This window comes from Channa argus, chromosome 15 (assembly GCF_033026475.1).
Source record: "Channa argus isolate prfri chromosome 15, Channa argus male v1.0, whole genome shotgun sequence".
Lineage (NCBI taxonomy): Eukaryota > Metazoa > Chordata > Actinopteri > Anabantiformes > Channidae > Channa > Channa argus.
The window spans coordinates 17857086-17884448 of NC_090211.1; the positions used below are offsets into that span (position 1 = coordinate 17857086).

A 27363-nucleotide genomic window follows, 5' to 3' on the forward strand; every position below is an offset into this window, starting at 1 on the left:
ACTTCAAATGAACTAAGGGACTGCTCTGACTTGAGTTTCGCTTTCGATTCTGTTTCAAAGAAACTGCCTGCCTGCCGCTAAAAACGGCTGTTGCTGTTCGAGGAAGCAGTTGGCAGGAGGAGCCAGCAAAAGGGGGGAGCCGTATAAAGTCAGGGCCAAGTGTTTACCAGGCTCCACACGGGAGTTATGATTTGAAGGGTGGAAATCACAGTCAGCGGTCGAGCTGTCGGTTGTTGCCATCCATCCAACCATCCATCCTGCGCCGCGTCTACGACCCTGAGCAGCTGTGCGCACTGCAGCCTCGGCGCTTTGGGATTACAGACACACGGATCTTTACACCGCCGCTGTTCTTAGAGCAAAACGGTAAGAGTCTTCAGTCCGGGGTCCCCCTGTCCCCTTATTGCTGCCTTCTTTAGCTCACAACTAAATTTGTTTTTTGCACCATCATGGCTGCTTTTTCTTTTTTTTTTTTCTTTTTTTTTTATGTGGGGCCTTTAGAACCTTAGAGTCATGTGCGTGCACGGAGTTTCTTTTACGGATCAAAGCCGCACAAAGGGCTGCGTTTAACCCCCCCCCCCCCTCCCGCTCCCCCTCCCTCTCCCTCTCCCTCCCCCGGTAACAGCAGCAACTTCATGTGGAAAGTTTAACGACTAAGTGCAGGCTGCGACACAAACTTCAGACTCTGCTCTTTATTACCAGATAGTTCATTATTCATTCCTTGGCTCCAACGTGTTAATCTATCACATCTATGGACTAAGCTTCATGACGTTTTCCCTGAATTCAAGTGATACATAGAACATAGAAGTAGACGGGAGAAGGTGAGCCAGACTAAGTATGGGTCTGCTGATCTGTGAAAAGGTCTGTTCCTGGTCCACCACGGTGACTTTAGTATTTAAAGCCACGTTTGTCCTGAAACAGTAAAATAGAACAAGACACTGTTTCATGTTCTAATTTTTCTTTGTCACTAACTAAAAAGAAAAGGGTCATTTCACGTGTATACTGAAGTGATAAGGACCATATAGTTCTATAAAGGATCATAAATGTGTGTGTGTGTGTGTGTGTACTGTACAGAGTGTACAGTAATTTGGCTGCAGCTGACATCACTGCTTTCTCTAGCCAAACCACAAATTCCAGTCATATCAAAGTGCCACACAATGGAAACTAGAATATTTCTAACCTACACACACAAATTCACTGAATTGAGGCGCGCAAACACACACACACACACACAAGTTCTCTATTTCTTTCTGAGAAACAGGGCTTTACCGTTCCTTGTCAGACACTTGGAGTTTTCAGAAAGATGTGGCTTTTCCACGACTTTACAAGCTGCTGCTAAAGTGACGCCACTGTTTGAAAGGCGCTAAATGATCATTAGATTTGAGATAATGAACGTTGTTTTCTTTTTTCTGCCTCTTTCAGGATGACAGGCTGGTGGTTAGAGATGGGAGAGGGTTTGGAGCCTCTCTCCCCTGTAGGATGGTAGCCGACAGCACAGTGGAAGGCCATGACAAGACACACTTGTCAAGCTCATCATCCTCATCCTCATCCTCTTCATCCTTATCCTTGTCGTCGTCCTCATCTCTCCAACATCAGGCCGCTTTGGATCCAAACCCACCTTTGGCCCGTGTCCCCTCTGGCTATCTGACTCACTTCCCCACCTTTGCCTGCAAGGAGGACTGCGAGATCATCACAGACACGGCGGCCAAGCTCGAGCGCAGCGGCTTCTACTGGGGGCCTCTGGGAGTGGAGGACGCTCACCGGATGCTGCGGGAGGCTCCTCTGGGCAGCTTCCTGATCCGCGACAGTCGACAGAAGGACGTTTTCTTCACGCTGTCCTACCACGCCAAGAGTGGGCCGGTCAGTGTGCGCATTGACTACAAGAGGCAAAAGTTCTCATTGGCAGGCAACGAGCGCTCTTTCCCGTCGCTCTTTGCCCTGTTGGAGCATTACAATAGTTCTCCCAAGAAGAGCCTGAGTGTCCCGTACAGGAAATGGAAGCCAACGCTGCAGGAGCTTTGCAGGACGCGCATTATGGAACTGTGTGGGGGGGAAAGCAAGGTTCCAGAGCTGCCAGTCACCCACGTTGTCCGAGACTTCCTGTTGGAATTCCCTTACAAGCTGTGACTAACCTGCCATGTCAAGTCCTGACAGTATTACTTGTAATTTCAAGAAGGCAGGTTTTACCAAGTGAAGGTAATCTGTCCCATGGTGGGTTGGAGTTTCAGACTGCATCACCGTGGTTTCTGATCCAGTCTGCTCTCTGTTTCGATGAGAAGAGACGTCATCCAGGAAAGGAAGCCTCCACCTGGACGGGGTCTGTACGTGACATTTCAACACCCATTATTACCTCTAGAGACTCAACTCCCGGTCGCACATGGACACATAGCCTCTCGGCCTCTAGGAACCACAAAAGGCCGATTGAAGATGCTGCATTAACGGAAAACTACAGGCACAGGGGAGGTTTTACTGACTCAAAACGACGGCCGAGGTCGAATGAGACCGTGCGGCCGGAAACTGCAGAGTCTGCGTTCGCCCGTTCGTTGCCACCAGGCATCTGCAGATACTCAACAGTGGATTGTGGGAGGACATTGAGAGCATGCAGAGAGTGGACTTTTAGAAATTGGGAGACATGGTGGAGGATACGATTGAAACCACTCCGGTTGGTACGAGTAGGATTTCTTCTTAGTAGCAGATTGAAATACTCTAATGTTCTTCAATGTTTACATCGCACACGAATATTGGCTAGCACTGATGGTTTTAGGAAAAAAAGTCAGACTCATTTTTTACAGGTCATGAGTGTGTAACACAGATCACATTTGTACTGTATCTAGAGGTTAAACATGCCTCTTATGTTTTTCTCTGCTACGCAGATTATAAATTTATTATTACTGAGTTAAATATATATTTTTTATTTTCATTTTCTACTCTACCTTTGAAATAAAATATATTTAAACTGGCCTTGCTGGATTGACTGTGTGTTTTATATGTTCCATCAAATCAAGTCATCTGAAGGAGCGGAGGGGCTTCGCAGGGGTGTGAAGGGAGGGGGAGGGACAAAGACACACATAGCGTCACAGTTCGTCTCTGCTATGTCAGAGACAATAAGGCAGACAGATAGGAACTGTGACAGGTTAGTGTACAGTATCGTCACCACAGTGATTCATCTCTGTAGGGCAAAGCGACAGGTGGGTGGGGTTCGTTTGGTAGTAAATGGACTTTTACGCTTTGACACACACACACTTACCAGAAACAGAGGTAGAGGTGACACATAATGAAGTATGTGATTGTGCCTGTGTTTGTGTGTGTGTGTGTGTGTGTGTGTGTGCCTGTGCCTTTACTCTAATTAGGACCCAGCAAAGATTAAAATTTCCTCAAGAGGAAGTGGGAAATTTTGGGGGGTTAGTGGTTAGACAGAGGCATGTTAAGGTCAGGGTTCGAGAGTTATGGTTCGCTATTAATTTTACAGTTCTGAATAATGATAGGTGTAGTAAGAGTGTAAAAGTTTTTATGCAAATTAGCTCAATGGAATCAAATGTGCACGACGGGAAAATAAATCAAAGGGGTTTGTCAATCAAAGCCACACAAAAAAAAGAAAGCGAGAACGAAGCATTTAGTGAAGCCCGTTTATAGAAGTGATGTATTACATGACGAAAGAGGCCGACAGGTAAGTTTTTAACTAAAGCACTGCTTCAGTCATTATGCACAGCTTTCAGGTGTAATGGGTGTGGTGACATGGAACCAGGTGGCCAGGTGGTGATAAGCCCAAAGCTGGTTTGTGCGTATGACTCACAGAAGTCTGGGCGACTGCAAACCCAACGTGCACTATATTATATTCGTTGTTACAATAGGCAAACACCCAACCGAAAGTTTTTCTTAAGACTGATCCTCTTTCGAAACAAAGCCTTCTCTCTTACATGAAGTCATTGCATTCACCCAAACTGGTGAAACTTCCTTCAAAAGTTGAAGAGTTCAACTGCACAAATCGATCTAACGTTACTTCTAAAGGTGGAGCATGTAAGAAATAAATTTGAAAGGATTTGTCAAACAACGATCGACCTTCCCAGCGTCTTTCCAACAGCAACAGTTATCGCTTTGTTCTTTTACAGGCCCGGCCTTTCATACTCTGCCAGGTTGCCATCGCCTCTGTGCTCGGCCTGCATCTCCTGTGTCTTCACGTGGTGTAACATAGCAGCTGCTGAATGTCTGCCGTTGTTTGTTTGCCCCTGCCGCTCGACAGTGGACGTGAGTAACACCCGAGGAGAAAATGAAAGAATGTCACCCTGAAGGATTTTCTCTCTGCTCCTCAGATGTTATATATATCGGCTGTTAGCTTAGCATAAAGACATGTGGTTAGGCTGATTAAATAGGGACTTCACCAATTTTCCATTTGCATCCTACGGTTCTAGTTGGGCGGCATGGTGGAGGAGTGTGCCGCCTCACAGCTAGGAAGTCCCTGGTTCGAATCCTGGCCGGTTGCTACCTTTCTGCGTGGAGTTTGCATGTTCTCCCCCGGCTCTGGTGTCCCCCCAGAGTCCAAAGATGTGCAAGTTAGGTTAATTGGCGACTCAAAAATTGCCCGTAGGTGAGCGTGTCACCCAATGCCATCTGGGATTGGCCCCAAGCCCCCCTGTGACCCCCCCCCCCCGTGACCCTGAACAGGGTCACATGTTACACACGCCTTACAGAACACAAAGAATTTTGAACTTCCTTCTTGATTCCACATTAAAATATCCGTCAGCTTGTTGTTAAAAAAAAAAAAAACTAAAAATGATTATGTAATTCTAAGGAATTGTTCAGCTCTGATGATATCATCTGGTTGCTCATACTAGCTCATCTGATACTCCACAACTTCTTTAAACTAAAAAACCTCCAGATGATGTAATTCAGGGGAAATAATCAAAATAGAACCACAGAAAGCAATCTGCCTTATTTTAACTTTTCATTTAACTTTTAGATAGTGAAAGCGAGAAGTCCAAATATATTCAAATGTCTACTTATGTGAGTTCAGCAAAACTGCTGACGTTTGTATTAAGATAAGAATGATAAAAATAGGGGTGATGGTGGCCTGTGACTTCAATTGACCTTATCTTTAGAAAGCATCACAGCTTGTTGTAATTTTGCAGTTTCATGACATTTATGAGAACATGTGTCAGAAGGTGTGTTATACATTTCACGTCTAATCTGAGGGACTAACTCTAACTGCAGCTGTAGCCTCCAACCCCTTCCTCGTATCTAACCAGAACTCCAACGCTAAAAACCAAACCTTACCATAAGGCTTTGTGATCTTTTTTGGGGGATTTTTTTTCTCTCTCTCTTGGGTCTAGACAAATGTTGCTACACACACCCAAACATATACACAAGGTTGAGTCATAGTGAATACAATACAACCTGATTCAAGTAAAGTCTGACTTGTGTGAAGATATAATTATCTCAGACTGAGGAAGAAGTTAAGCAGAGGAACCACACATAGAGTCACACCACATGGAACATGAGTCAGTGTTGGATACACACATCAAGACTATAACGTCTATTTTAAAGGCGTTATCTAACTTTACCTTTTAAAGTTGACGGGTCAGTGACCAGTGACGTGCACATGTATCGTCGCTGTGTTCGGGGGGGGGGGGCAATCTGTGAATCATATGTGGCAGTTTCATTCATAGCGTCTCTGATTTTAGGACATTCCCAACAATTTCGAGAAGTGAAAGGTGAGGTGAGGTATTTTGTGACTGTGTGTACTTATCAGCTGATTTCTGTGGAACCCTCCACAGGGGGGAGGGAAGGGGTGGGTGGGTGGGGGGGGGGGAGCCTGTCTGTCTTTTAAACAGACAAGACAGTCAGACACACCAGAAATCAATAAACAAAAAAAAGAGGCCTCAACAGCAGAGCACACACGGAGTTTAGGACCTAGTTAAGGATTCGCCAGATCTTAACATTTAAGACACAAATAAATAAAAAAATTATTTCCCTTTGTTTCTGACACGCATTGAGAAGCCTTTGTTAGGCTATTAGCTTATCTGTCTACTCGAGTGACTGATTGTGTATCTTGGACAAGATTTACCTCTCACCAAACTGTAATTCTCGATTTTCTTGAGGGTAGTTATGAGTAGTTATCTTTGTTCATTGTACCCGCAGACTTCCACACAGGATACCTTCCCATTCATTGTTAATTATGAGATTTATCAGAATTTACAGTGGAACTCATTCACGTGAAGCTTTAGAAACGTCAGTAAGCAGAACTTTCCAGCAAAAGATAAAAGAACTTCCAGAGATTTTAAGGTTTCCTCTTCACCACAAAAGCTTCTGTTTTATAACGAGCTGAAGTGGGAAAAGCTTATTTCTGCTTTCGACCAAGCTGTAGCTGAAGCCACGTGTATGGGAGCAGTTCTTCAAACAGCTACTAGATAACAGCTCCAAGAATTTCCCCAATTTCTACCTTAAAACTTGCTCACAGCAACGTCTTCCCACGTTCCAGATGGTAGAGAGGTATCGACCTTCCTATTTACCTCAATTACAAATACAAATTGTCAATTTCTGACAATGTCAACTTTTAAAATTAAGGCTACTCCTAATTTAAGTGAGTCTTTTTTATTTATTTATTTATTATTATTATTATTATTATTATTTTGTTTAGAACCAGCAGTGGCACTGTGGAGCAATGTTTTGATCTGATGGCTGTGTTTCGCTTTGTTTCGCTCTGCTAGCACGTGGAGCAAAATGCTCATGTGCATGCACGAGCATTCAAGGGAAGCAATGCACACTTCCAAGGTTTGCACACCAACAAACAACAGGAAGAAAATGTCGACGCGGCGTGAACGTGGATGGAGGCAATGCAGTTGGCACATCTAGATTTAAAATCTGCAGTCACTGATCGTAACCCACTCAAGGTTGTACTGACTTGAACTGTGCGACTGCAGAGACAAATCTTCGAATCTCTCAAAAAAATCTCTACAGTCAAAACTTCAATTTAATGCTGTAGCTGTGGTTACAGAAAAAAAAAACAGACACACACTTGAACCATTTCAGTATCGATGCAGTACCAGGAACCCATTCACATATTTACGCACACACAACCAGACTTCCCTGAAGAGAGGAACCACGATAAAAGCAACACGTACCAACCACAAGATGACTGAGGGCTCCTGCAGCAGCCACAGGAGCTCAACTCAAAAGGTAGAAAGTGTAAAGGCAACGTCATGATCTTGCCGCTCAGAAGTCTGACACACAGAATTGAGCCGTACACCAATTTCACATATATATATATTTATATATATATAAAAAAACACTTTTCAAACTCAAGGTAACATCTGGCTGCAGTGTTTAAGTGTAGGAAGTAACACATTTCTCTTCACAGAAATGTTTCGCGCTGTTGTCTGAAGGTCACCATGTGGGCGTTTGTTCGGTTGAAGCATCTTTAGTGTAGGTCACAAGCTTCTTAGGACCCATGACTCTCTTGACAATGCAGAAAATTCCAAAGCACAGACATTTGACTTGAAAATGCATCGACAATATTAGCCGTTCAAATTATCGGCGAAACATAACAGTCATTTGGGGCATGAAAAATAAGTGTGCGCGCGCGCACACACACACACACACACACACACACACTTGTTGGCATGTTACACCGGGCGGTGCGTGCTCCTAGTGCTGGCAGTTCTTTTCTAATATTTCCTGTGGTTTTCTTGCTCAAACACTGAGGAGAAGCTTCTCTGCTGTTACTACCAGTTCAACATTCTGCGAAGAAGCAAAAGGGGGGGAGGGGCGGGGGGAACAGAGAAAACGAAGAAGGAATAGCACAATCCACCAGTGGAAAAAAAAAAAAAAAAAAAAAAAACCACCTCTTCTGTGTGCAGGCACAATAACAATGCTCATTCCACCATTTTACTGTTGTTAAGTAGAATAATTTATTGCAGTTCTTATTTTATTCCTCTGTTTCTGTTTGTTAACAATAATTACAGTTTTAAAAGCCAGAAGCATTTACAGGGCATACAAATGTATTTTACACACACACACACTCTCTCCAGTCATGTACTTAATAATGGAGGCTTGCTGTGGCATGTTTTGGTAGAGGTTGGAAGTGGTTACAGACAGCCACCGTGTACCTCCAAACAATCAGTACCACCGGCTCTAAAAACAGCATCGAGCTTCTTCAGCATTTCACCGATCATCACTCACCAATCATCCCTCGGCTATTTACAGTGGCAGGATGGAAAAACTATGACAAAGACACGGAAAAAAGAAGTATTGCTCTGAGTTCCTTACTTCTAAACCTGTTCAAAAATAAGAGTGACTGAGCATTAAGACTTCGGTTTTATGACAGCGGCACAGAGGAGAAGAGAAGGAGCTGGAGAGCGAAGGCGGTAAAAACATAAATGGGGGGGTGGAAGAGAAGTTTGTTCTAAACAAGCAGAGCGAGTGCTTTGTGACAAATCAAGTAATTAAGGTTAGAAGACGCTGATGCCATTCAAACTGATCAAATAACACTGATGTTGGGTGAGATAAGGATGTTGGTTACATTCATGTCTACCCCTCTTAGCTCTTATGATTATTGCAGTAATAAAGCTTTATTCTAATCATAGAAAGAGGAGGGAGAGAAGGGGGGGGGGGGTTGCAGCTCAAAAGAGTAATATTTCAGTTTTAAAACAACAACAACAATAGTCAGACTTATAATTGAAACTTAATGTTGCATTTGCTTGGGTGGGAATTAATTACTTCCTAGTTTACCAGTTGTTAGATGGGAACATAAATCTCATCTCTCAGAATTATTTCTTGCACATTTTATAATATTATCCAGAAGACGTTCCCAACAATCATTGGCGCATTCAAACCCCATTTCCCAACACATCAACTAAACTCAGGCCAACTCGAGGGGGGAGGCAGCAGATACATTCAATTCAGTGTTTTTGTGCAGGCCTGAACACTTGCATGTCGCTTCAAATGGTTTCTTATGACACTCAAAACAAACAGCGTCACCCAGCTCGCGGCTTCCATTTAATCAGGCAAATTAGTTTTTTTATTACAATATTTAGATTTGAGCATTCAGATTACTTAATTTATATTCTCTAATAGACACCATCAGAAAATGGAAAATGCATTGATCATCACTTTACACGTGAAATACTAAGTACCAAACCTGATGCAACACACACACACACGCACACGCACACACACCTACCCAGTGCCAGTAACTGCTAATGTGTGTAACATGCAGTGGTTAAAAGGCTAGTGCAGCTGATTGTGTGTACTGTAGTGTGTGTGTTTGTGTGATGGCGTAAGAGTGACCATTACCGCCACAAAACAAATGGGGGGGGGGGGGGGGGGGACTGTTAAGGGAACATACGACACAAAAACAGGTCATTTAAAAGCTGACAAGAGGAAACACAGCTTACAGCAGCAGTGCCGTGTGGCCTGTTTGTGTCTTTGATGGAGAACCGATCAGAATGAGTAAAAAACATTGCTGGTTTGCGCGCACTGACACACGCGTGCTAAAAACGCTTGCATACACATGACCGGATACTCTCCAGTGCACAGAAATACAAATGTGCTTTGAGCCTTCCCTTGAGTTGGACCAGCGTCCGTCTCCTCCTCTGTTCTCTGAGTTATTCCGCGTGTGCAAACACAAGAGGTCTCCAAAAAACTCTTGGGACTATTCAATCCACACACTTACACGTTGCAACATGAAAATCCACTCCAGCTAAGCTGGATCGTTTCAGTATTACACTGCACTGTCTTCTCTATGTTTTAGAGACAGGTTTAGGATCGTGTGATGCTTAATCCAGTTCAGGCGAGTCTGGTGTTTCAGTGAGTGTCTCTGCATCTTCTGTCTTCGCTACAGAATTCGTAGCTGTCACTGTTTCCTGCAGCTCTGCAGCAGGGAGCTGCCCATCTCCTCCCTCTGCTTCTTCTGGTGTCTCCTCAGTTGGCGTGAGCGACTCCGCTGTCGTGTTGTCTTCTTTTACTGTTGCGTCTGTCTCAGTCTCGTCCATCGTTGACGACTCCTCTTTTTGCAGCTCCTCGTCTATTTGCTCTCCTGTCTTTTCTTGCTCATCTTCCTTCTCCTCCTCCTCCTCTTCTGCGATTGACGCATCCGGTCTCTGGAGGGAATGTGCCATGTGAATGTGGCTGGCGCACGGGTGCAGGTGCGGCGAGTCGGCAGGGGGCAGCAGCGTGAGCGACTCCACGCTGAGGGCGTCTGCGTTGTTGTCGGTGAGGAGGGAGATAGTGGGCTGGGAGGCCGGTGTGAGGCTCGGGGCCAGGACTGGGGTTGAGGGAGTAGACGAAACTAGTGTTACTTCTCCGCCTCCTCCTTCGCCTTCTCCACTTGATAAGGACGGCGGGGTGTGCTCCAAAAACGTACCATCATCTAGGGGAGAGGAGAGAAGAAAGCAGGTGAACTCAGTGACTCCCGCCCTGCCCTGCTTGTAAATCAAGCAGCTTTATTTTAATAAAACCTTGTCCTGCTTTGGTAACACTAAATGTGGTTGTGTTTCTGCGCAGCAGGAAAGGGTCTAAAGGTAAAGGCAGTGGAATTTCCAATTACAAGAAAACAGATTAAATGTAACAGTCAATTAAGTGTAAAGCAAGTAAAAGGAAAAAGTCTTTAATGAATCTTCATGAGAAAATTACATAATGATTAGAAAAAAAGCGGGAAGCTTAAAGCCATAAAGATGTGCAAGAAAAAGAAGAACTAAAAGCAAACAAGCTTTTGGACTGACACAGGTAGACTGATGAGTAAGTAACAAAGCACGTCGGGTTTATTTCTCAGGTACAGAACAACATTTCCCCCTTTTAACAAGGTTTAGTTTGTTTCAAATGTGTAATTAAGCATTAAAAAAAAAGAGCATGAAATACCATAAGTAGCAGCAGCGACAGGTGTTACTACATATCTAACAGTACCATAACACTAATGTGTAGGGAGAACTACAACATAAACTATGTTATAGTATTAAAACTACCAGGTATACTTACAGTGTAAGAGTTACGAGTGCCGCAAAAAAAAAATATTAAAGGGTTTTTACAGCAATTATTATCAGATGTGCAAAATGAGAACAAAGCACCGCACGTTTTGTTTTCTTGGGCTTTGTAACTCCACATATTTAAACACGTGAATGCATGCTGGGGCTGACAAGACGTAGGAAGTACAAGTAGTAAGAAACCATAAATAAAATAACAGACCATGTCATGACCAAGCAATGCCTGGTGTACACATACGTCCTGGAACGTCAGTACCAGGAATGTACCAACACAAAAACACAGCAGCACAAGTAAATATGCGCGTATATGTAACTTTTTATACAACATCTCAACTGGCACCGCTGTGAGCAACTGTGGTTTCTGTGGGATGTGTGAACATATGTAGCTGTACCATAGTTACACCCAAAGCTATACGTGTGGAAAAGAGATATATGTGTGTTCAGATAAACGGTTAGCCACACCTCAGCACCATTAATGACTCGTGGATTTTAGCTGCTAGAGTTTAAAGAATCTGTAGATTATAATGTACAGCATCTACACCTTACTCCCTGTTTTAATTGGGACATAGTAACACTGAAGTGTGCGTTTTCCGCTACGATAAATACTGCGATACAAAATAAAGAAAGAAGGAAATTTTGACTTGATCAGCTCTATTTACAATCGAAACTTTCTAGAAAGAAAGGTGTGATTTTGTTTATTTGTGCATCTGTGTAAAAGTGCAGATCATGCTTCTTTCTGCGACTCTCTCATTCCTTCTGAAAAATAAAATGCTCCATTTTTTGAACTCTAGGTCACTCAAACATGCAGTGGACACAGGTAGGGTTACTTAAGAAACTGGGTTGCTGAAAACAGCAGCAGCAGCGTTATCAAATTTCTCCTCCACCTCAAACTTTTTATAGAAGCATGGCTCACAGATTTGAACCGACTTATTTGTTGTGTGTGTGTGTGTGTGTGTGTGTGTGTGTGTGTGTGTGTGGGAGTGAGAGACAGGGAGTAGTACACAGCGATTACTTTCAACACGTTTTATAAATGAGACGTCATCGCTGCGGTAAATGATCGCTCCTTTCACCCTGCTACTTGCCCGTCGGCAGTCTCGTCAGGCACATGTGCAGTTGTAGAAAGCTGATTAAAAACCTCATCACATGTATGCACGACAAAGAAATCTGTTAGAGGTTTGCCTACCCTGATAAGGGTCTTTCTCGAGAAAAAGACCTGGTTACTTAAGTGCATGCAAGCAAATAGCATTACACATCGCAATGACGATGATGAAACAAAAAATCGTGCAGCTCTATGTGTGTATGTAGTGTATGCAGGGACTTTAGATACTGTGTCTGTGGGTGTGTGTGTGTGTGTGTGTGTGTGTGTACGCTACCTGTAGGGCTCTGAGCCGATATAGTGCTTGCAGTAACAGAATCACATCTTCCCGTGCTCCCACTCCCACTGGAGGGAGGCGAGGGGGAGGAGAGGGGTGAGGGACTATGCTGCGACACGCAGTGGGCCACTGCGAAACCTGGGGATGGTGCACAAGAACATAAAGACAGAGGCGCGCACACACACACGTGTTGCTGAGGAATTCTTACATCTGAGCATGTTGTATGTTTTATATCAGGAGGGAGAATAATTGGATTATATCACCTTATTTACATTTTTCAAAAGCTTGTGTTACTGTGATTTGATTTAAAAAGTGGTGACCATTCCAGCAGGCTTATCAGGTGGAAAACCAGCAAAACACATACATGTCATGACGGTACTAAAACCTGGATTTCTGGACTTGCCAATATCAGTTCCAGGAGCACGGGGTTCCCTTCTGGGACAAGCAAAGAAAGCCTTTCAAGAACTGCAGCTGGTAATATAACCCCAGTGAAAGGGACTCGGGATAAAACAGAGCAACAGAATAGAAAACAGTGGCATTTACCACCTAAAATAACAAAAAGGTAGAAAAAGAAAAAAAACTTCAGGGGACTTTTCACCTGTATTCTCAGGAGCTGTTTCTTCTCCACAATGCCTAATCGCAATCTTTAAGATTGACTTACTGTCAGACTTCTACCCTCAAGATTAAATCACAAACTCATTTTCACTGCTCAGACTATCACATATCAGGTTGGTTTGAAGATAAAAACTTTCTGAATAGATATTCCACAACAGTCATCAAGGAAAGTCTTAATGCACTTACAATCACTTGTTCTATTTCTCATGAGGTATCCGGTGTGTGTCAACCAGGTGTCTGATTTCACCCTCACTGTTTTATAACATTTTAGTTCTGGCATAAATGTTCTGTTATTATTCTAGATTGTAGAATTACGGCACGTTTGTGGTTCTTTGAAGTAGCAAATGGGCTACAGAATGCAGAAGCACTGAACACATTACCTGGTACTTTATCAACAGAGGCAAAGACTGATCTATTTGCCGTGGGATCGTTGGGGGGCCGTCTTGACTGCTCGTAGAATCGGAAAGGCAGGCCACTGGGCGAAGCGTGTGCTGCCTGACCAAAACCCAGAACGTCTGTCGCACTAGGCTGCACTGGCAAGTCCAACAGAGCTGCATGCAAATGAAGCAAAGTGGTGTAAATAAATCATGTGCAGTGTACTAAGCTTGGGGATTTCAATTACACTCAGGTCGCTGCCTCATATCACATTAAGGGGGTCAATTTAAATTTGATGAAAAGAAGCAGGTGCCCCCCTGGAAATGTTTTTAGAATGGACTGACTGACTGGACAGATAGTGTACTGACTGTTAGTGTGTTGCAAATGAGAGAATTCAAAACAGTTCTTTAGTGACTGTACAGGAAAGGTTCACATCCTCATTAATTTTGCTGCATTGGCAAGACTGGAGATATCTGTTAATACTTAGGTAATTCTGAAGAATCAGGCCACTGAGAGGGGAAGTACAAGTGACTGCTGGGTGAGTCCAACAAAATTCACAGTACAAAAGGATTTCTGCTTACTTTTGTGTGTGAATGTAAAGCCAGGAGGACTGGACACTGTGGCCATTGGATGATGAAATGTGCATGTGTAACAGATTTTAGATATTTAACCGTTTGCTAAATCTTTCACAATTCAAACATAAGTTGTTTAAAAAAACAAAAAACAAATAAAACAAACAAAACCCAAACAACTGTGCTTTTAGACTCTGTCTAAGAATAGGCAGCCAGTAAAGGATGGAAAAGATTCATGTTTACTCGCCTGCGATCCTCTGCATCTTCATGCGTCGGGCCTGGATGCGACCTTTAGCTAGCCTCTGCTTGGCTATTATGCAGCGTATGTGGTCGGCAAAGATGAAGTTGGCCTGCAGGATGGGCAGGGGCTTGGCGTGGGGGTTGGAGCTGGGCTTATGGATGACGATGTTCAACGCTCTGCTGTCGTCTTCGACGCCAGACACCTGCATGTCCTATTGAAAGAGGAGGAAAGAGCGAGAGGGGGGGATGAAAAGCCAGACAGCAAAAGAATGAAGGAAGGAAAAAGGAATGTAAATTGTAAAGAGTAAGGAGCTAAAATGTGACAAAAAACATAGATGGGACATGAACTATGATCTTGATTACAGTCACAAATTAAAATCCCAAACAGCAGCATTAAAATTAGAATCTTTAAGTAGAAATAGAAGTGAAAGATTTTAACGTAATGTATGTTCAGAACATAAAGGAATGACAGTGTCAGGTCACAGGTCACAACATTCGTTTCATAAGACTTTGCTGTATATATTATGTAACGCAGATCTTGAATTCATTGTGTCCTGTTTTTATTTTACGTTTTACACATCCTCCCAACTTTTTTTGAACTGGGGTTGTAGAAAGTTAAAAGGGGAAAAAAAAACCAGAGACAATCCACCAGACTTACTTGCAAGAGGCCAGCAAACTTGACCACACCCCATCCAAGGCGTTTGGTCTCTGGTTCGACGAGACTCATCTGGTAGACGTCTACAGCGAGGAACCTCTGGGCCTGGCAGCCATCTTTACTGACCACCATGCAGGCTATAAGGTCACTGTTATCTGAAAACACAACAGACGTGAAGGTCAACGTGTGGTGGCTACCTCAGGTGTTAAAAAAGGTCAAAGACAAAAAAATAATAATCTTTAAAAGAGAGCTGGAACAAAAAGGTAACGCAATGTGCCTGTGCGATTAATGCAGAACTCGACCTGCAGGTGAAACTCAGTTCCCGCAAAATGCGAGAATTAGCGACACCCAAGAAAAAGTCTTCGCATGCCATAGAGTAAAAATGTGGAGGTCAAACCAGCCCAATTGAGCACGGACAACATTTTTGGGATTTTTAGTCAAACAAAACAAGCCCTTTGAAACCTTGGGAAGCTGTGACATTTCAAGTAAAAACAAATGATTAAAGTGTTAACGAAATGAGTCTGTGTTAAATATGTGGACGGCTGAAGTAGCTGAGCTAGAAGCAAAATACAAAAATCCGCCACAATATATAATTGATCTGCTGGTTCTAATTTTGTGAACAGGTGTCAGGAGTCTAATTATAGTTTGAACTTTTTTAGTTTTCAACTGCTTTAGCTTTTATTTCTATTTTGGCCTCAAAACCTGATTTAGTTTAGTTTCAGTTTTGTTGGAGACTGGGTTTGTTATTTTCAGCTTTTTAAGAAATACAGTTGTTTTTTTTTGTTTTTGTTTTTAATATTCAGGTTTTGGTTTTAATTTTGATTCTATTAAATGTTGATTTCTATTCATTCCGCAAAGACTTGGTAAGTAGGAACACTCGACATGTGAAATTTCACAAGGATTAAACTTTTGTATTTGTCATTTCTACTTAATTCTAGTCCATTTTGAAAAAAAAAAAAGACATTACTTGAGGTTTTATGTTTTAGTGTAAATTTAATTTTGAATTGAAATATGAAATATACGGTATAATGCTCACAGAAATAGAATGAGCCAACTTCTTAATGTACAACTACACATACATTAAAAGTTTAACACTAGAATGTTACACACACACACACACACACACACACACACACTCTACATTCGATGATTTCACTAGAACATACCAAATTAGTATCATAATACGTTAAACGAGGACAGTCTAGATTTATTTACCTACTATTTTTACGTTACAAAATACATAAACTACTGTCCAAAGGTCTGTTGCCACATGACTGCTGCAGAAAATACTTTCCTCCCACATGTCTAGGAGCCTTATTAATAAATGATACATCTATGTATTAGCATACCCATTTCAGTTTACCACAAAAACTACGCTATGAAACCAACATGAAATAGGGACCTTATCTGAACACACTGGTTTAATGTCGCCCACCGAGGCTTCATGTAAATGTAAAGCCTTAATATCATACACACAAAAATATTTTCATAATATTGCTTGAGTTCTATTCTTAAGTACTCTGAGCAATGCAACTTAAACCAGTCTGTGATTCCCATAATACATCTGAAACTGGTGCAACACAGATTCTTGAGTACTCTCACATGCATAGCTGTCTAATGTTCAGGGTATTTTCAATGTCAGACTTTCTGTTGTAGAAATGTTTAAAAAAAAACTTTGGGGGTTGCCAGCAGACTTTACGTGCTGAAAGAGTGAGAAATGAAAAGCACCTGCAGCTAATGTAGCAGCCCCTGATTTAGTATGGAAAGAAAGGGATGCCAACAACCAAATGCCCAGAGAAATTAGGGGAAGTTTTGTTGACTGAATCCCCGGAGCAGCTGGGGAAAGAACCCACCCAACCCCAGCTTCTTCTTACCATCTGACTACAGAAGGCAAAGGTGGAGGAACCGCCATGTTCAAAAAGGCATCAAAATGACAGCAAGCCGACTCAGTGCAGTAACATTTTAGAGACTCACAAAACAATGATGGTTTCAGCCACTGATACTGTTTTCAATGTACAGTCACCCAAAGAGAGAAACTTCACAGAAGCACGGTTCCATGAAAAATGTGGTTTTAATGAGGCCAAGTATTTGCAAGGTTTATCAGATGAAGTGTAAACAAAGTATTTTTTTAAGCAAACAGAATAGGAAAAAAGGAAAGTATTTTGGTATGTGAACAGTTTCGTGAATCACAAGGACTGTTACAAGATTAAATAATTAATCATTCACAAATTCAGCGTGCGCACACACACCTTCCTGTTAAAAAATACACAGTACAGTCCCACAATGGGCTTTAAACAACACCTGTGAACATGGTGGGAGTGTTATGATGTAGATATGTATATCTGCCAAAGGAACTGGTTCTCTTATACACTGCTCAAAAACATTTAATTAACACTGTTGAATCATCAGAATCACTTCTAGGATATTGACCTGGTCAGTAAATGACCTCCAGGTGTTTGAAGCTACATAATTTGCAGATTTGGCCAAACGCTTCTAAAGTGATTGGACGGTGCATCCCAGTGCATGTGTGGACAGTGACGTCAAGCCTACTGTGAAAGAATCAAAAGTTTAAGACAGATAGATAGATACTTTATTCATCCTAACAGGAAATTCACAAAAGAGTTCTTTGGCCAATTTTCTGGCCTGAAGTAACCCCAAAAATAAACCGAGGTTAGAAAAAAAGGGCGGTGGCAGAGCTTCACCAGGGAAAGAAACCCAACATTTTATGATGTTCCTGAGTTACAGACCTCAGTCACTGACTCCAAAAGAACTGCAACCAGGTATTGAAACTGGCATCATACTTTTTTGATCAAATATTTACTGTATGAGCCACTAAAAAGCAGGGCTCCATGTTCATTTCAAAACCACTGTGGCGGCACATTGAGTCAAAATGTGACAATTGTGTCACATTGTGTTCAAACAATGACAATTGTTTCACTGGTTAAATACTTAAGGACCTAACACGGATGCAAGCACGAGTTGTACACCACGCAACTTTCCCACAGAATAGGGTCCAAACACAGAGGCCACCTCTGCACTGACACAGCATACAAGTACAGACATTAGCAAATGCTTTGTGATTCAACGGTTAATATAGAGCATGCGCTGGTGGGTGGAGGTGGTTGCAGCTTAATGGTCAGAAAAAGGAATTTGTGGGTGGAAGGTGGCAGGTTTCAGTCCCCCAACACATGAGGAAAAACCCTCCCTCTCACCACAATTACTCTGTAGGAGAGTATTCTTAGTCAATGACTTTACTTAAATGAAAGTGACAGTGACTTAGTGAAAAGGGCGCCAAGTAAAAAAAGCAGAGGGGGGTCTTTTTGACCTCACACACACGAAGACGTGAATGGAAAACAACGAAACAACCAAAGGTTGTGTGAACTGATTTTTCTCAAGTGACAGCTAGTTACTGGAAGTCATGTCACACCTGATCTGGTAGCTCTTTAAAGGCTATCATTACTAAATCTGCCACAGAATCTTTCGACTGGCATCTGGAATCATGAACAGTCACAGTTTCAACCACCAAATTAGATTTGAAAGTAAAGTTGCAGGAAGACATTTGGTTTCAAAAGGTGTGTTTCCATCTACACGTCAAGCTTTTCTTTTCTTTTTTTTAATAACTACCCACCCCCACTCATAAGAGAGGAATTAAGTAATTATGAGAATGTGTTTTGCATGGGAAAATAAATTTGAATTCCTGAAAACAGAGTTCAAGTGCAAATTCATTCAGGAATGAAACTTTTGAATTAAAATGTTGACTTGAAGTCTGAATGACAGCTTATTATAGCCGTTTCAGGTTGTCCAAAGCCAAACAATTAACTGTAATGCAAGTGACATATTCTAAGACAGAAACAAGCTAAATCTGTAATTCAGTATCTGAAGGCACAGGCTGCTGTGTCAATTCATCAGGCCACGTATCAGGTTTATAACATTCATTGTTCATCAAATGTGTTTCCAATAAGTACAGAAACTGCAGCTGCAGTCGTCACAGATGAACTGATAAGGCCTAAAGGCTATAATTACTTACACTAGCCACACAGGGTACAGTCATTACTGCTAAATAAATAACCCAGTGGAATTTATAAAGAACGTCCCTCATCATTTATAATTCTAAGAACTGATTTTAATGGTGTTTCCATATTGTAATATCTAAAAAAACCAAATAAAAGGTAAACATGTAATGTAGATAGAATCAACAAATCATCATTTGTGATAAAAGCTCAAGTTTTCTAATGCTACTGATCAGATCATTAAAAGTCAAAAGAAGCAAAATGATGCAAAATTTTTATGAGGAAATTAAAGTGTCACATAGAAAAAAAAAAAAATCTTCGCTTGCATCATTAGATACACGTAAAATTGACACTTGGCTATGGGGAATTTGTGGTAAACATACTTTCCTTCTGAGATGTCTGAGCTCAGTACTGAAATTTTTGTAAAATGTTATATTTGATACTAATCGATAAACGCATCAATCGTGTCAACTACCCCTGAATACTCATACTAACTCATACTAACTCATACTAATCCTGTACCAAGGGATTAAAGGAAGTTGCCCAGGTTGTCAGACGTATACAATCATCAACAAAACCGTTCCATAAACCAAAAGACTTGATCTGCTGTGTCAAAATGTACGGAGGAATACGCCAATCAAAGACTTTTGCCCCCTTCATTGTTCCTACGGTAAATATTTGCCACATAATTCATGCAAGTGTGTCGTCACAACAGTGATAAAGAAGAGGGGGCAACAGCGAATTCAACAGACTTAAACTATCAGATTTAGGGTCATTATGACACTGAATGAAACTAAACCTTGCAGGGTTATTAGCTAACGACATTTACTACAGGCCTGGCAGTTCAGAGGTGCAGATTTATCATCTTTGGATGGAGGGGAGTTTTGGTTTCATAAGACTTCTTTTGACGTCTAATGACAAAGTTTCATCTTTGTGTCTTGTTGTACAATGTTTTGTGAACCCTGTTCATCCTCTTGGCCATGTTCCATAGAGACTGACGTCTTACAGTCACTGAAACACGCTGTTCACAGATAATCTCTGGGTCAAGTCAGATGCATTTCACGCCACAAGGATTGATGTGTAAAAGGCAAACTGAGTGTATTGTCAATTTTAGCCCATGCGTCTTCCATCACCGACGCTGTGGCTCTTTTACCTCCAAAGTCTCACAAAAATGGTTTTTATCTTCATCAGACAATGTTATACCACGTGGGGCCATTTTATATTAGATATAACCCAAGACTAGGTTGAGAAATCTGTGGGCTTGGTTTATAACTTTGCCCGTACAATTAACTTAAATTAGAGTTCACAGGTAGGAACTCAAATAAAGTTGTGTAGACAAAAACCTCCCGTTAGGTCTCCTGTAGACTAGGACACAAAAAGGGTTCCGATGAAGGCTACACAAACACTTTGCGTGGCGTTTCTAGGTCGAGTGATCTAGAAATGCCGCGCAGAGTGTTTGTATGTTTGCTTAGTGTATTTCATTGCTGCCATTTGTACAGCTGGAAACATTCCACTCTACTACATTCCAACTACATTGCACCTGCACAATCTATTGTGCAATACAGCAGCTCTGCCATAAAATCTACCTTTACAAGGTTATAATGTCTTAGTTTTTAAGATGAAACTGTCAGAAAGGTCATAATTCTAGTTCGTGTTTATTATGCAGGTCCTAGTGGGTGGTGAGTGCATTCTATTAAAATGTCTTTTTAATATTTGGGCCACCGTATTTAGAATATTTGAGAGGAGATCTGTCAGGATCTGTAGTCAGAGCTGTAATCTCTAAATCATGGAGTATAATTGGCATTACAGGATAAGAGAGGAGTCACAGTGCCACTAAAACTGGTAAGGTTTTGGTCTTTTCCTGATGATTATTGAGACAAATATGAATTCATGGTCCTGTAATATACTTGGTATGTCCCATGTATGAGAAACTCTTTAACACATCTGAGCTGTGCAGCAATGTGTGAGGGCATGACAGTTTAAGGTAGCATATTTACACCTATTTTGTCGCAGTATCAACACCACACATGAAGCAGCCACAAATGAACTCAACTCAAAAAAAACCAAAAAAAAAAACACAGATTTGGAGTGTGTGCAACAGCGTCATCCCTCCTGTTCACATTACTGCACAGCTGTACTTGTTATATCCTGCATGGCAACAACACTTACCACACAAGTTTCAACAGCATCATCTATACACACCTGCGTGCACATATGCTTGTGCGTGTGTTCATATGTTCACCTTACTTTCACAGCAGTTGTCAGTGTTTGCATCTGCATACAGTATGTCTGTGCAAATCAGAGAATTTCTGATCAGTTTGTCATATCTCTGTGGACTGATGGAAGTTATTTTCTGGAAATGGCAGGGGTTGTTGTTACAGATTTTGCCTGCACTCACCCACCCTGAAATGTAACTTTTTATTATTTCATGTGAACATATTATATAACTAGGCAAATCCTCTGGGCTGGTTTTGAGAATGCTTATGTGACTAACAGTAAACCTCTGTTTTTCTTTCTTTGTCTTACTGAGGTCTAAGACGTCATCTGTCTTGATAAGGTCTTCAGGTCTGGTCAGAGGAAGCTGTGTCTCAGGTTCTCCCTGAAGCGACAGCGACAGCGACCGCAACATGAAGAACAGACGGATCGCCTGTGAAGAGCGGGGTGGTCCCAGACAAACACAAAGCGAAATGTTATTTTAAATCAAACGTCTTCAATGAAACGGAGTTAGAACAAACCACTGAAAAGAACAAAAGAGTCACAGCGCTCCAAAAGAATCCTATGAAAACATTACGAATCTAAGATCACCCACATCATGTAAATCAATTATACAATATTCTTATCACTGTCAGAATAAGGTTTAGACATTTTATCTCTCATCTAAGCTTTGGAGCGCTGCCATATCCTTTTCTTGGTTGATGTTGGCAGAGGTATAGTGTAATTACATGGCCAAATTAAAGGCACACAAAGATTAACGCTTCAAGCTACACAAGGAGTGTTTGATGCATACCTTTTGTGATGTCAATCAAGAGCATGTTATTTATTTATTTTTTGCGATAGGGGCAGTAAAGCGAATACAGTACTGCCATGCTACTTTGACAGGTCACTTTACAGAACAAGAAAACATCTAAATAACCAAGGCGGGCGGTAAGAGTCAGAGCTATTACAATGTTAAAACAGGCAGTGTTGACCTATCCAGTGAAAGACACACACCAGGTCAGTTAATAATGAAGAATGATGAATTTACGGTACTGTAAGAGCAGAGTTTTGCATGTGTTATGACGCTGGGCAGCAACTGACGCCCATTTTTTCTACACACAAAATATTTGTGTGGCCTTTCTATTTGTCAATGTGTAATCTTAGCTTGAGTAAGGCTGTCCCCTTACATGTGTCACAAAAGCGTCAAGAGCAAACTCAGACTACAAGTATACTGAGCTGAGACAGAGCTTGAGCCTGTGAGTGGACATACCCTCCGTGTCTTCTCCACGTCTCCACAGGGCAGCCTCTTGACAAAGTCGATGCCGGTCAGAGGGGTGCCCGTCGGTGGCAGCAATATTGAGGCGTCCATCATCAGATACTCCACATTCAGTGGTTTACTCTGCAACACACGCACACACACACACACACACACACACACACACGTAAGCACGGTTACAGCAGACAAGCCCACATGTAGCAACAGTAAACAGGGAAACATTAGCAACTAAAATACGGTACTGTAGGCTCACGTCAATCACGTTTAATTTTAGGTCAAAACCGTACAAACGTGACATTAAATTAAGGTTTACCAACCGTCATGCTTCTGTATTCGTCTTCAAACATGTCTAGGAAGATCTCCTCGCCCTGTAATGACATCATTAAAAATAATTCATTATTTTGTAATGAGCCCTCTATCTTACTGCTACACAATGGCCTCGAAGTACAAACTCTAACTTTTTTTTCATGAAAAACTGAGATGATGATGGTTATCAAGCTACTATTGTATCGTGAGAAGATTTCTAGCCCAGACACCCTCTTTGTCTATGTGACGTATGTGTGTGATGTCTCCCATTCTATCAGCACCGTTTTGTTTTTGCTGAGTGTGAACACTGGAGGGATACACCCTTTCTGATAAGTTTTGTTATCTGTAAAGATAATGCTGTAAGGAAAATGGTCTTGTTTGTTGCATTCTTAAACCCTGGCAGCTTCCCTTTGTGACCATGTTGATGCATTTAATAGACATGAAAGTTACCCAATATGTCATAAGTCTATGTCTACTAAACATGGCAGATCCAGCACTGTGCAAATCATACTTGTGAGGCAAATAAATGCTCACGGGAGAGAAATTGTTCAATGACACCTTTTCAAATAAATGATGTTTTCATGAAAACAGGAAATGCACAGCTGATAAAGCGAGGTTGTTTGTACATGCACTGTTGAGCATCTAAGCCATCAGAACACTCGCTGTTTATGTAGTCAGATAACTGTCAGTTCATGGTGTACAGGCAAATACCCTCATGCGTCAAAGCTAAAATATTCCACTTGCCATTCAGAAACAACAACAGAAACTACCACAGTGGTAAAAATATCTATACCACTGAATCTAAGAAATAAACTGTTAATAAATCGAATTAAATGCAGAATCAGTATTCCCATTTATTACAAATATATTTTATTCCAATAAGCCCTCCATTTAATGACATTGATAAGATTTATTAGTTAAGCTTTGCAGCTATACTTTTTATTTTTTAACCATTTATATTTTCTATACTTTAAAATGTTTAAGAGGAAGAATAGGTTAAAGCAGGATTTAAAGCAGAAAATCATTTTAAACTTTTGGTTTTGCCTCCTTGGAAGTTTAAAGTAGTTTCCACAAAAAAACAGCTATAACAATAAATATTGTCATCAGGAAGTTAATTTTTTTCCATAGTTATGTTAGCAGTCAGCACAGTGGGTCTTTATGCACTTTTTCAGAGAATTACAAATATTATATTTTTCGGGGCCTTGACGACAAGTTGAATCATGTGAAAGTCAGCCAAATCAAAGTCTTGTGACTGATTCCAAAACTGTTATCCAAAGGAAGGAAAAAAAAAATAAAATACAAACGTCAAAAAGAAAGTGAAAGCATTTGCCTTTTGTGTAGTTTATGACATATAGTTTGCATGGGAAAGACCTTCAGTTTTACCTACTACATCCTTCAGGGAAATGCCTTCAGTTATTTTCAGTGGATGAGTGTACACACACACACACACACACACACACACACACACACACACACTAGCAGAGTTTACCTATAACTTACATAGCAGACTTATCAGGTATTTCTATTCTGCCTTGGTTATGCCACGGAATTCAAGAAGAACTGGTTCCTTTATACTTCCTCTTTTATTCTTAATAAACTACTGTTTGTTGTCCCACTCCAGTGGCTGCTCAGGAAGAGTTTTTTTTTTGGCAGTTAGCTGAAACCATTGTGTTACAGTCAACCAAAATATTTTGCATCTATACAATTCGATATACATTGGCAGTTTACGTGTCTCAATGGGTTTTCAGCTGATCTTCAGTTTGTCCCTGCTTATATTTTTGTCTTTGTATCATGCATGTAGTGTGGGGGCGGCTGTAGCTGAGTTGGTAAGGCAGTCGCCCACGGACCACAGGATCCCGGCTACGTGTCTCTGGTCAAGACACTGAACCCCTAACAGCCCATTCCCCTCCCCAGCTGTGCAGTGCCGGTCCAAGCGGGTAGAAATTGGGGAGGGTTGTGTCAGGAAGGGTATCCGACATAGAAACATGCCAAATCAACATGCTGACAATGATCCGCTGTGGTGACCCTGTACTCACAAGATAACCCCAAAAGACCAAAAGATGATCTTGCATGTGGCATGTTATATTGTAGTGTGTGTTACTGGGAGTAACTTACCTTGTAGAATCTTCGTAGTAAATGCAGACTCTCTTCTCTTGCACCCTGCAAATACAAACATCTTCAGTAACTAGCAAAAAACACATAAACCAGCTGCCTAATACATAAGTTTTACACAAAAGAGTAAATGTTTCAGGTGTTTTACCAACTGCTGCTAGTACAGTGCTATGCTACAATGCTAGTAAATTTCACACATAATAGGAGTGTGATCTGATTATCTGAAAATGTTACATAATTTTGTGTTGCGCAAGAGACATTTGCTTTAACAGTAATAAATACCTCCTTGGTATATTACTTTACATGGCATGTCAGACTACTACATAAAAGATAATTACATGAGGCCACTGTTGTTGCTGCAGCAACAGTAGAGTTTAAGTGGTTTTAGAGACAAGGAGGACTGCATGTGCTGGAGCTGGTATTTCCCATCAGCACGGGAAGAAAAGGAAAAAGTACATTAAACAATGTGATATTAATAGAACTGAATTCTACTGAAGTCCAGTGTTTTTGGATTTTGCCTTTATTAGAAAGCAATAACCGGAGAGCTATAGGCTGACAAAAAATAAGCAAAATAAACTGTCTGAAAATAAAGATCTTAAATTCTCAGCTCTGAATGTGATGTTAAACTGATACAGTAATAAGTAAGACCTCACCACCCATTTAAAAAAAAAAAAAAAAAAAAATTATGGTCAAACAAACAAGGCATGTTTGAAATTACTTTTAAATGGTCATTTCTTAAAAACACTGAGGGTGGGGAGGATTACTCTGAAGAGGAAGTAATAATTTCCCAGAAAGATGAGGAATTAAAAAAACAACAAAAAAAAAACAACAACAAAAAAAAACAAGGGCACTGCAAGCTAGTGCTGACTGCAGAGGGAGTCAGGAAGTAAAACATTTAGAGTGGTAAGTTATGTGGTTAACAGTCCCAGGTAATTTGATGCGTTTCTATAGCTGCAGATGTATCACTGAGGGAATTGTACTTTACAGGATTCTGACAAAGTGATGACAAAGATACATGGAAATGGTCTGTTTTACTGTACTAGAGGAAAAACTCCTACAACTTTTTTTTCTGTCAGCCCTGAAATGATTCGTGTTCTTGGGAAACTGTGCATGTGTCATGACAGGAATGTATATAATATATATACTAGCATAGCGTTTACATGTACTTGTGTGTTACATGTACTACATGTGTTGGTAAGTGCTGTACCTCCAGGCAGGCCAGATGAACATCTTTGATTATACACTGGTTTCCAGACAGCACAGACTGCTTTAATAAAAGACAGCTCAGCTCCAGTGTTGCAAGACGCACTTTGCCATCTACACACAGATGTAAGAGAAGCACACGTAATAGTCTTAACAAAGCAAATGTGTTGATAACGTAGCAAGTACACATTTCTGAGTTACATAAATAACATATCCACAGATGTTGCACTACATGTGTTTATGCTGGGATTGGATAAAGAGATTGCTTTGTGTGTCTGTGTCTGTGTGTGCATCTCTTTCAACGGTCAACAAAATGTATACAGACTTCGTTTACGATTCTATTTCCTGTGGAATAAGGTGGTTTGGTGTGGAAGGCACTGGTTGGCACGTGCCACTCATGTTACCTGTGTTTCATCCCTTTTGAATTTGAGAGCATATTGGGAAGTGTCTTAGTTTTAGGCCATGATGGGAGTAGGATGTTCAACATTCCCAGTACAATGTTGCAATTTGTTTACAGTTGAGGTAAGAGGTTATGAAAATTCACTCACAACTATAGTAAAACTGTGTGCAGCATATATTGGCATGAGTTACCTGGCTGTGCTGCCTGGCTCATAACTCTTATTAATCTCTCTACTAGCACAAGGCTGTAGGAAGTTCTCTCCTGCTCAGGAACTGGCAGCTGCAGTCGCTCCAGAAGATCACGGTTTATACCTACAGTTAGGGCAGGCAGAACAGGGAAGGAAAAAGTCACCTTTAATCTGGAGAATTGTTGGTGCAGAAATTCCCAAGTCCTTAAAGCTCAGAGAAGTGTCGGACTGTATGATGCTTACATCGAGTGTAAGTAATGACAGTAATGACACCCTCCGCCTTAAGAGTTACGTGAATGGGTGAGATATTTCTTGTGGTTGACATATTTTTAACAAACAGCCACTAAACTGCATTATTCACATCAGGCTGGACAATATTAATGTTGACCACATGTCATCCAGTGGAGGGATGTGTCTGGCTATAATCTATGGGGCACATAAACAAGCTGATCCAGGCTCCTGGTTAACAATTAACCGAACAACAGTAGAGATAATCCAGTGCTGGTTTCAATGTCTGTCTGGTTGACAGGTGACAAGCAAATTTAGAAAATGACTAAATTTACCACATGTATTCACTTCTACCAAGTCAATGACGTTATCTGTATCCAATAATAGGCAGCTGCCCACTGTAATGTGCTGCTTTATTTTAAATGTGCAATAACTCGGAACTCAGAAGGAGCCAATATATCTAAGAATGCATAAATATAGATGAACAAAAACATCTCCAACCTTTGCTGTGTGAGACAGCATATAGCAGGCACAGAACAAACAGGGCGTGGTAGTCATCATTGGCGCAGTCAAGAGCACTGTACACCATGTCCAAAAATGGTCTGCGGAGAGAGACAGTATGTCGTCAGTCCTTAGACGCCGTCT

At 41.3% G+C, this 27363-nt stretch overlaps 2 protein-coding genes across 6 annotated transcripts in view; one reads left to right on the forward strand and one right to left on the reverse strand.

Annotated features, from left to right (window-relative positions):
- The first annotated feature begins 134 nt into the window (after window positions 1-134).
- Window positions 135-2273, forward strand: socs1a (suppressor of cytokine signaling 1a). Its single transcript, XM_067476485.1, has 2 exons — window positions 135-363; window positions 1420-2273. The coding sequence occupies exon 2, from the start codon at window positions 1477-1479 to the stop codon at window positions 2122-2124; it is 648 nt and encodes a 215-aa protein (XP_067332586.1). The 5' UTR covers window positions 135-363; window positions 1420-1476; the 3' UTR covers window positions 2125-2273.
- A 5603-nt stretch (window positions 2274-7876) lies between these two features.
- Window positions 7877-27363, reverse strand: part of clec16a (C-type lectin domain containing 16A) — a 38929-nt gene continuing 19442 nt past the window's right edge. For 4 of the 5 annotated variants that reach the window (XM_067476475.1, XM_067476476.1, XM_067476478.1 and 1 more), the window contains 12 exons: window positions 27220-27320; window positions 26495-26614; window positions 25908-26017; window positions 24704-24748; window positions 22600-22650; window positions 22277-22405; window positions 21337-21457; window positions 14804-14955; window positions 14153-14357; window positions 13339-13509; window positions 12344-12481; window positions 7877-10360 (listed from right to left, as the gene is read on the reverse strand). In XM_067476475.1, the coding sequence (XP_067332576.1) occupies window positions 9768-10360; window positions 12344-12481; window positions 13339-13509; window positions 14153-14357; window positions 14804-14955; window positions 21337-21457; window positions 22277-22405; window positions 22600-22650; window positions 24704-24748; window positions 25908-26017; window positions 26495-26614; window positions 27220-27320 (1936 nt within the window). In that variant the 3' untranslated portion in view covers window positions 7877-9767. The remainder of the gene's footprint in view (window positions 10361-12343; window positions 12482-13338; window positions 13510-14152; window positions 14358-14803; window positions 14956-21336; window positions 21458-22276; window positions 22406-22599; window positions 22651-24703; window positions 24749-25907; window positions 26018-26494; window positions 26615-27219; window positions 27321-27363) is intronic. The other variant, XM_067476477.1, reaches the window with a different exon arrangement.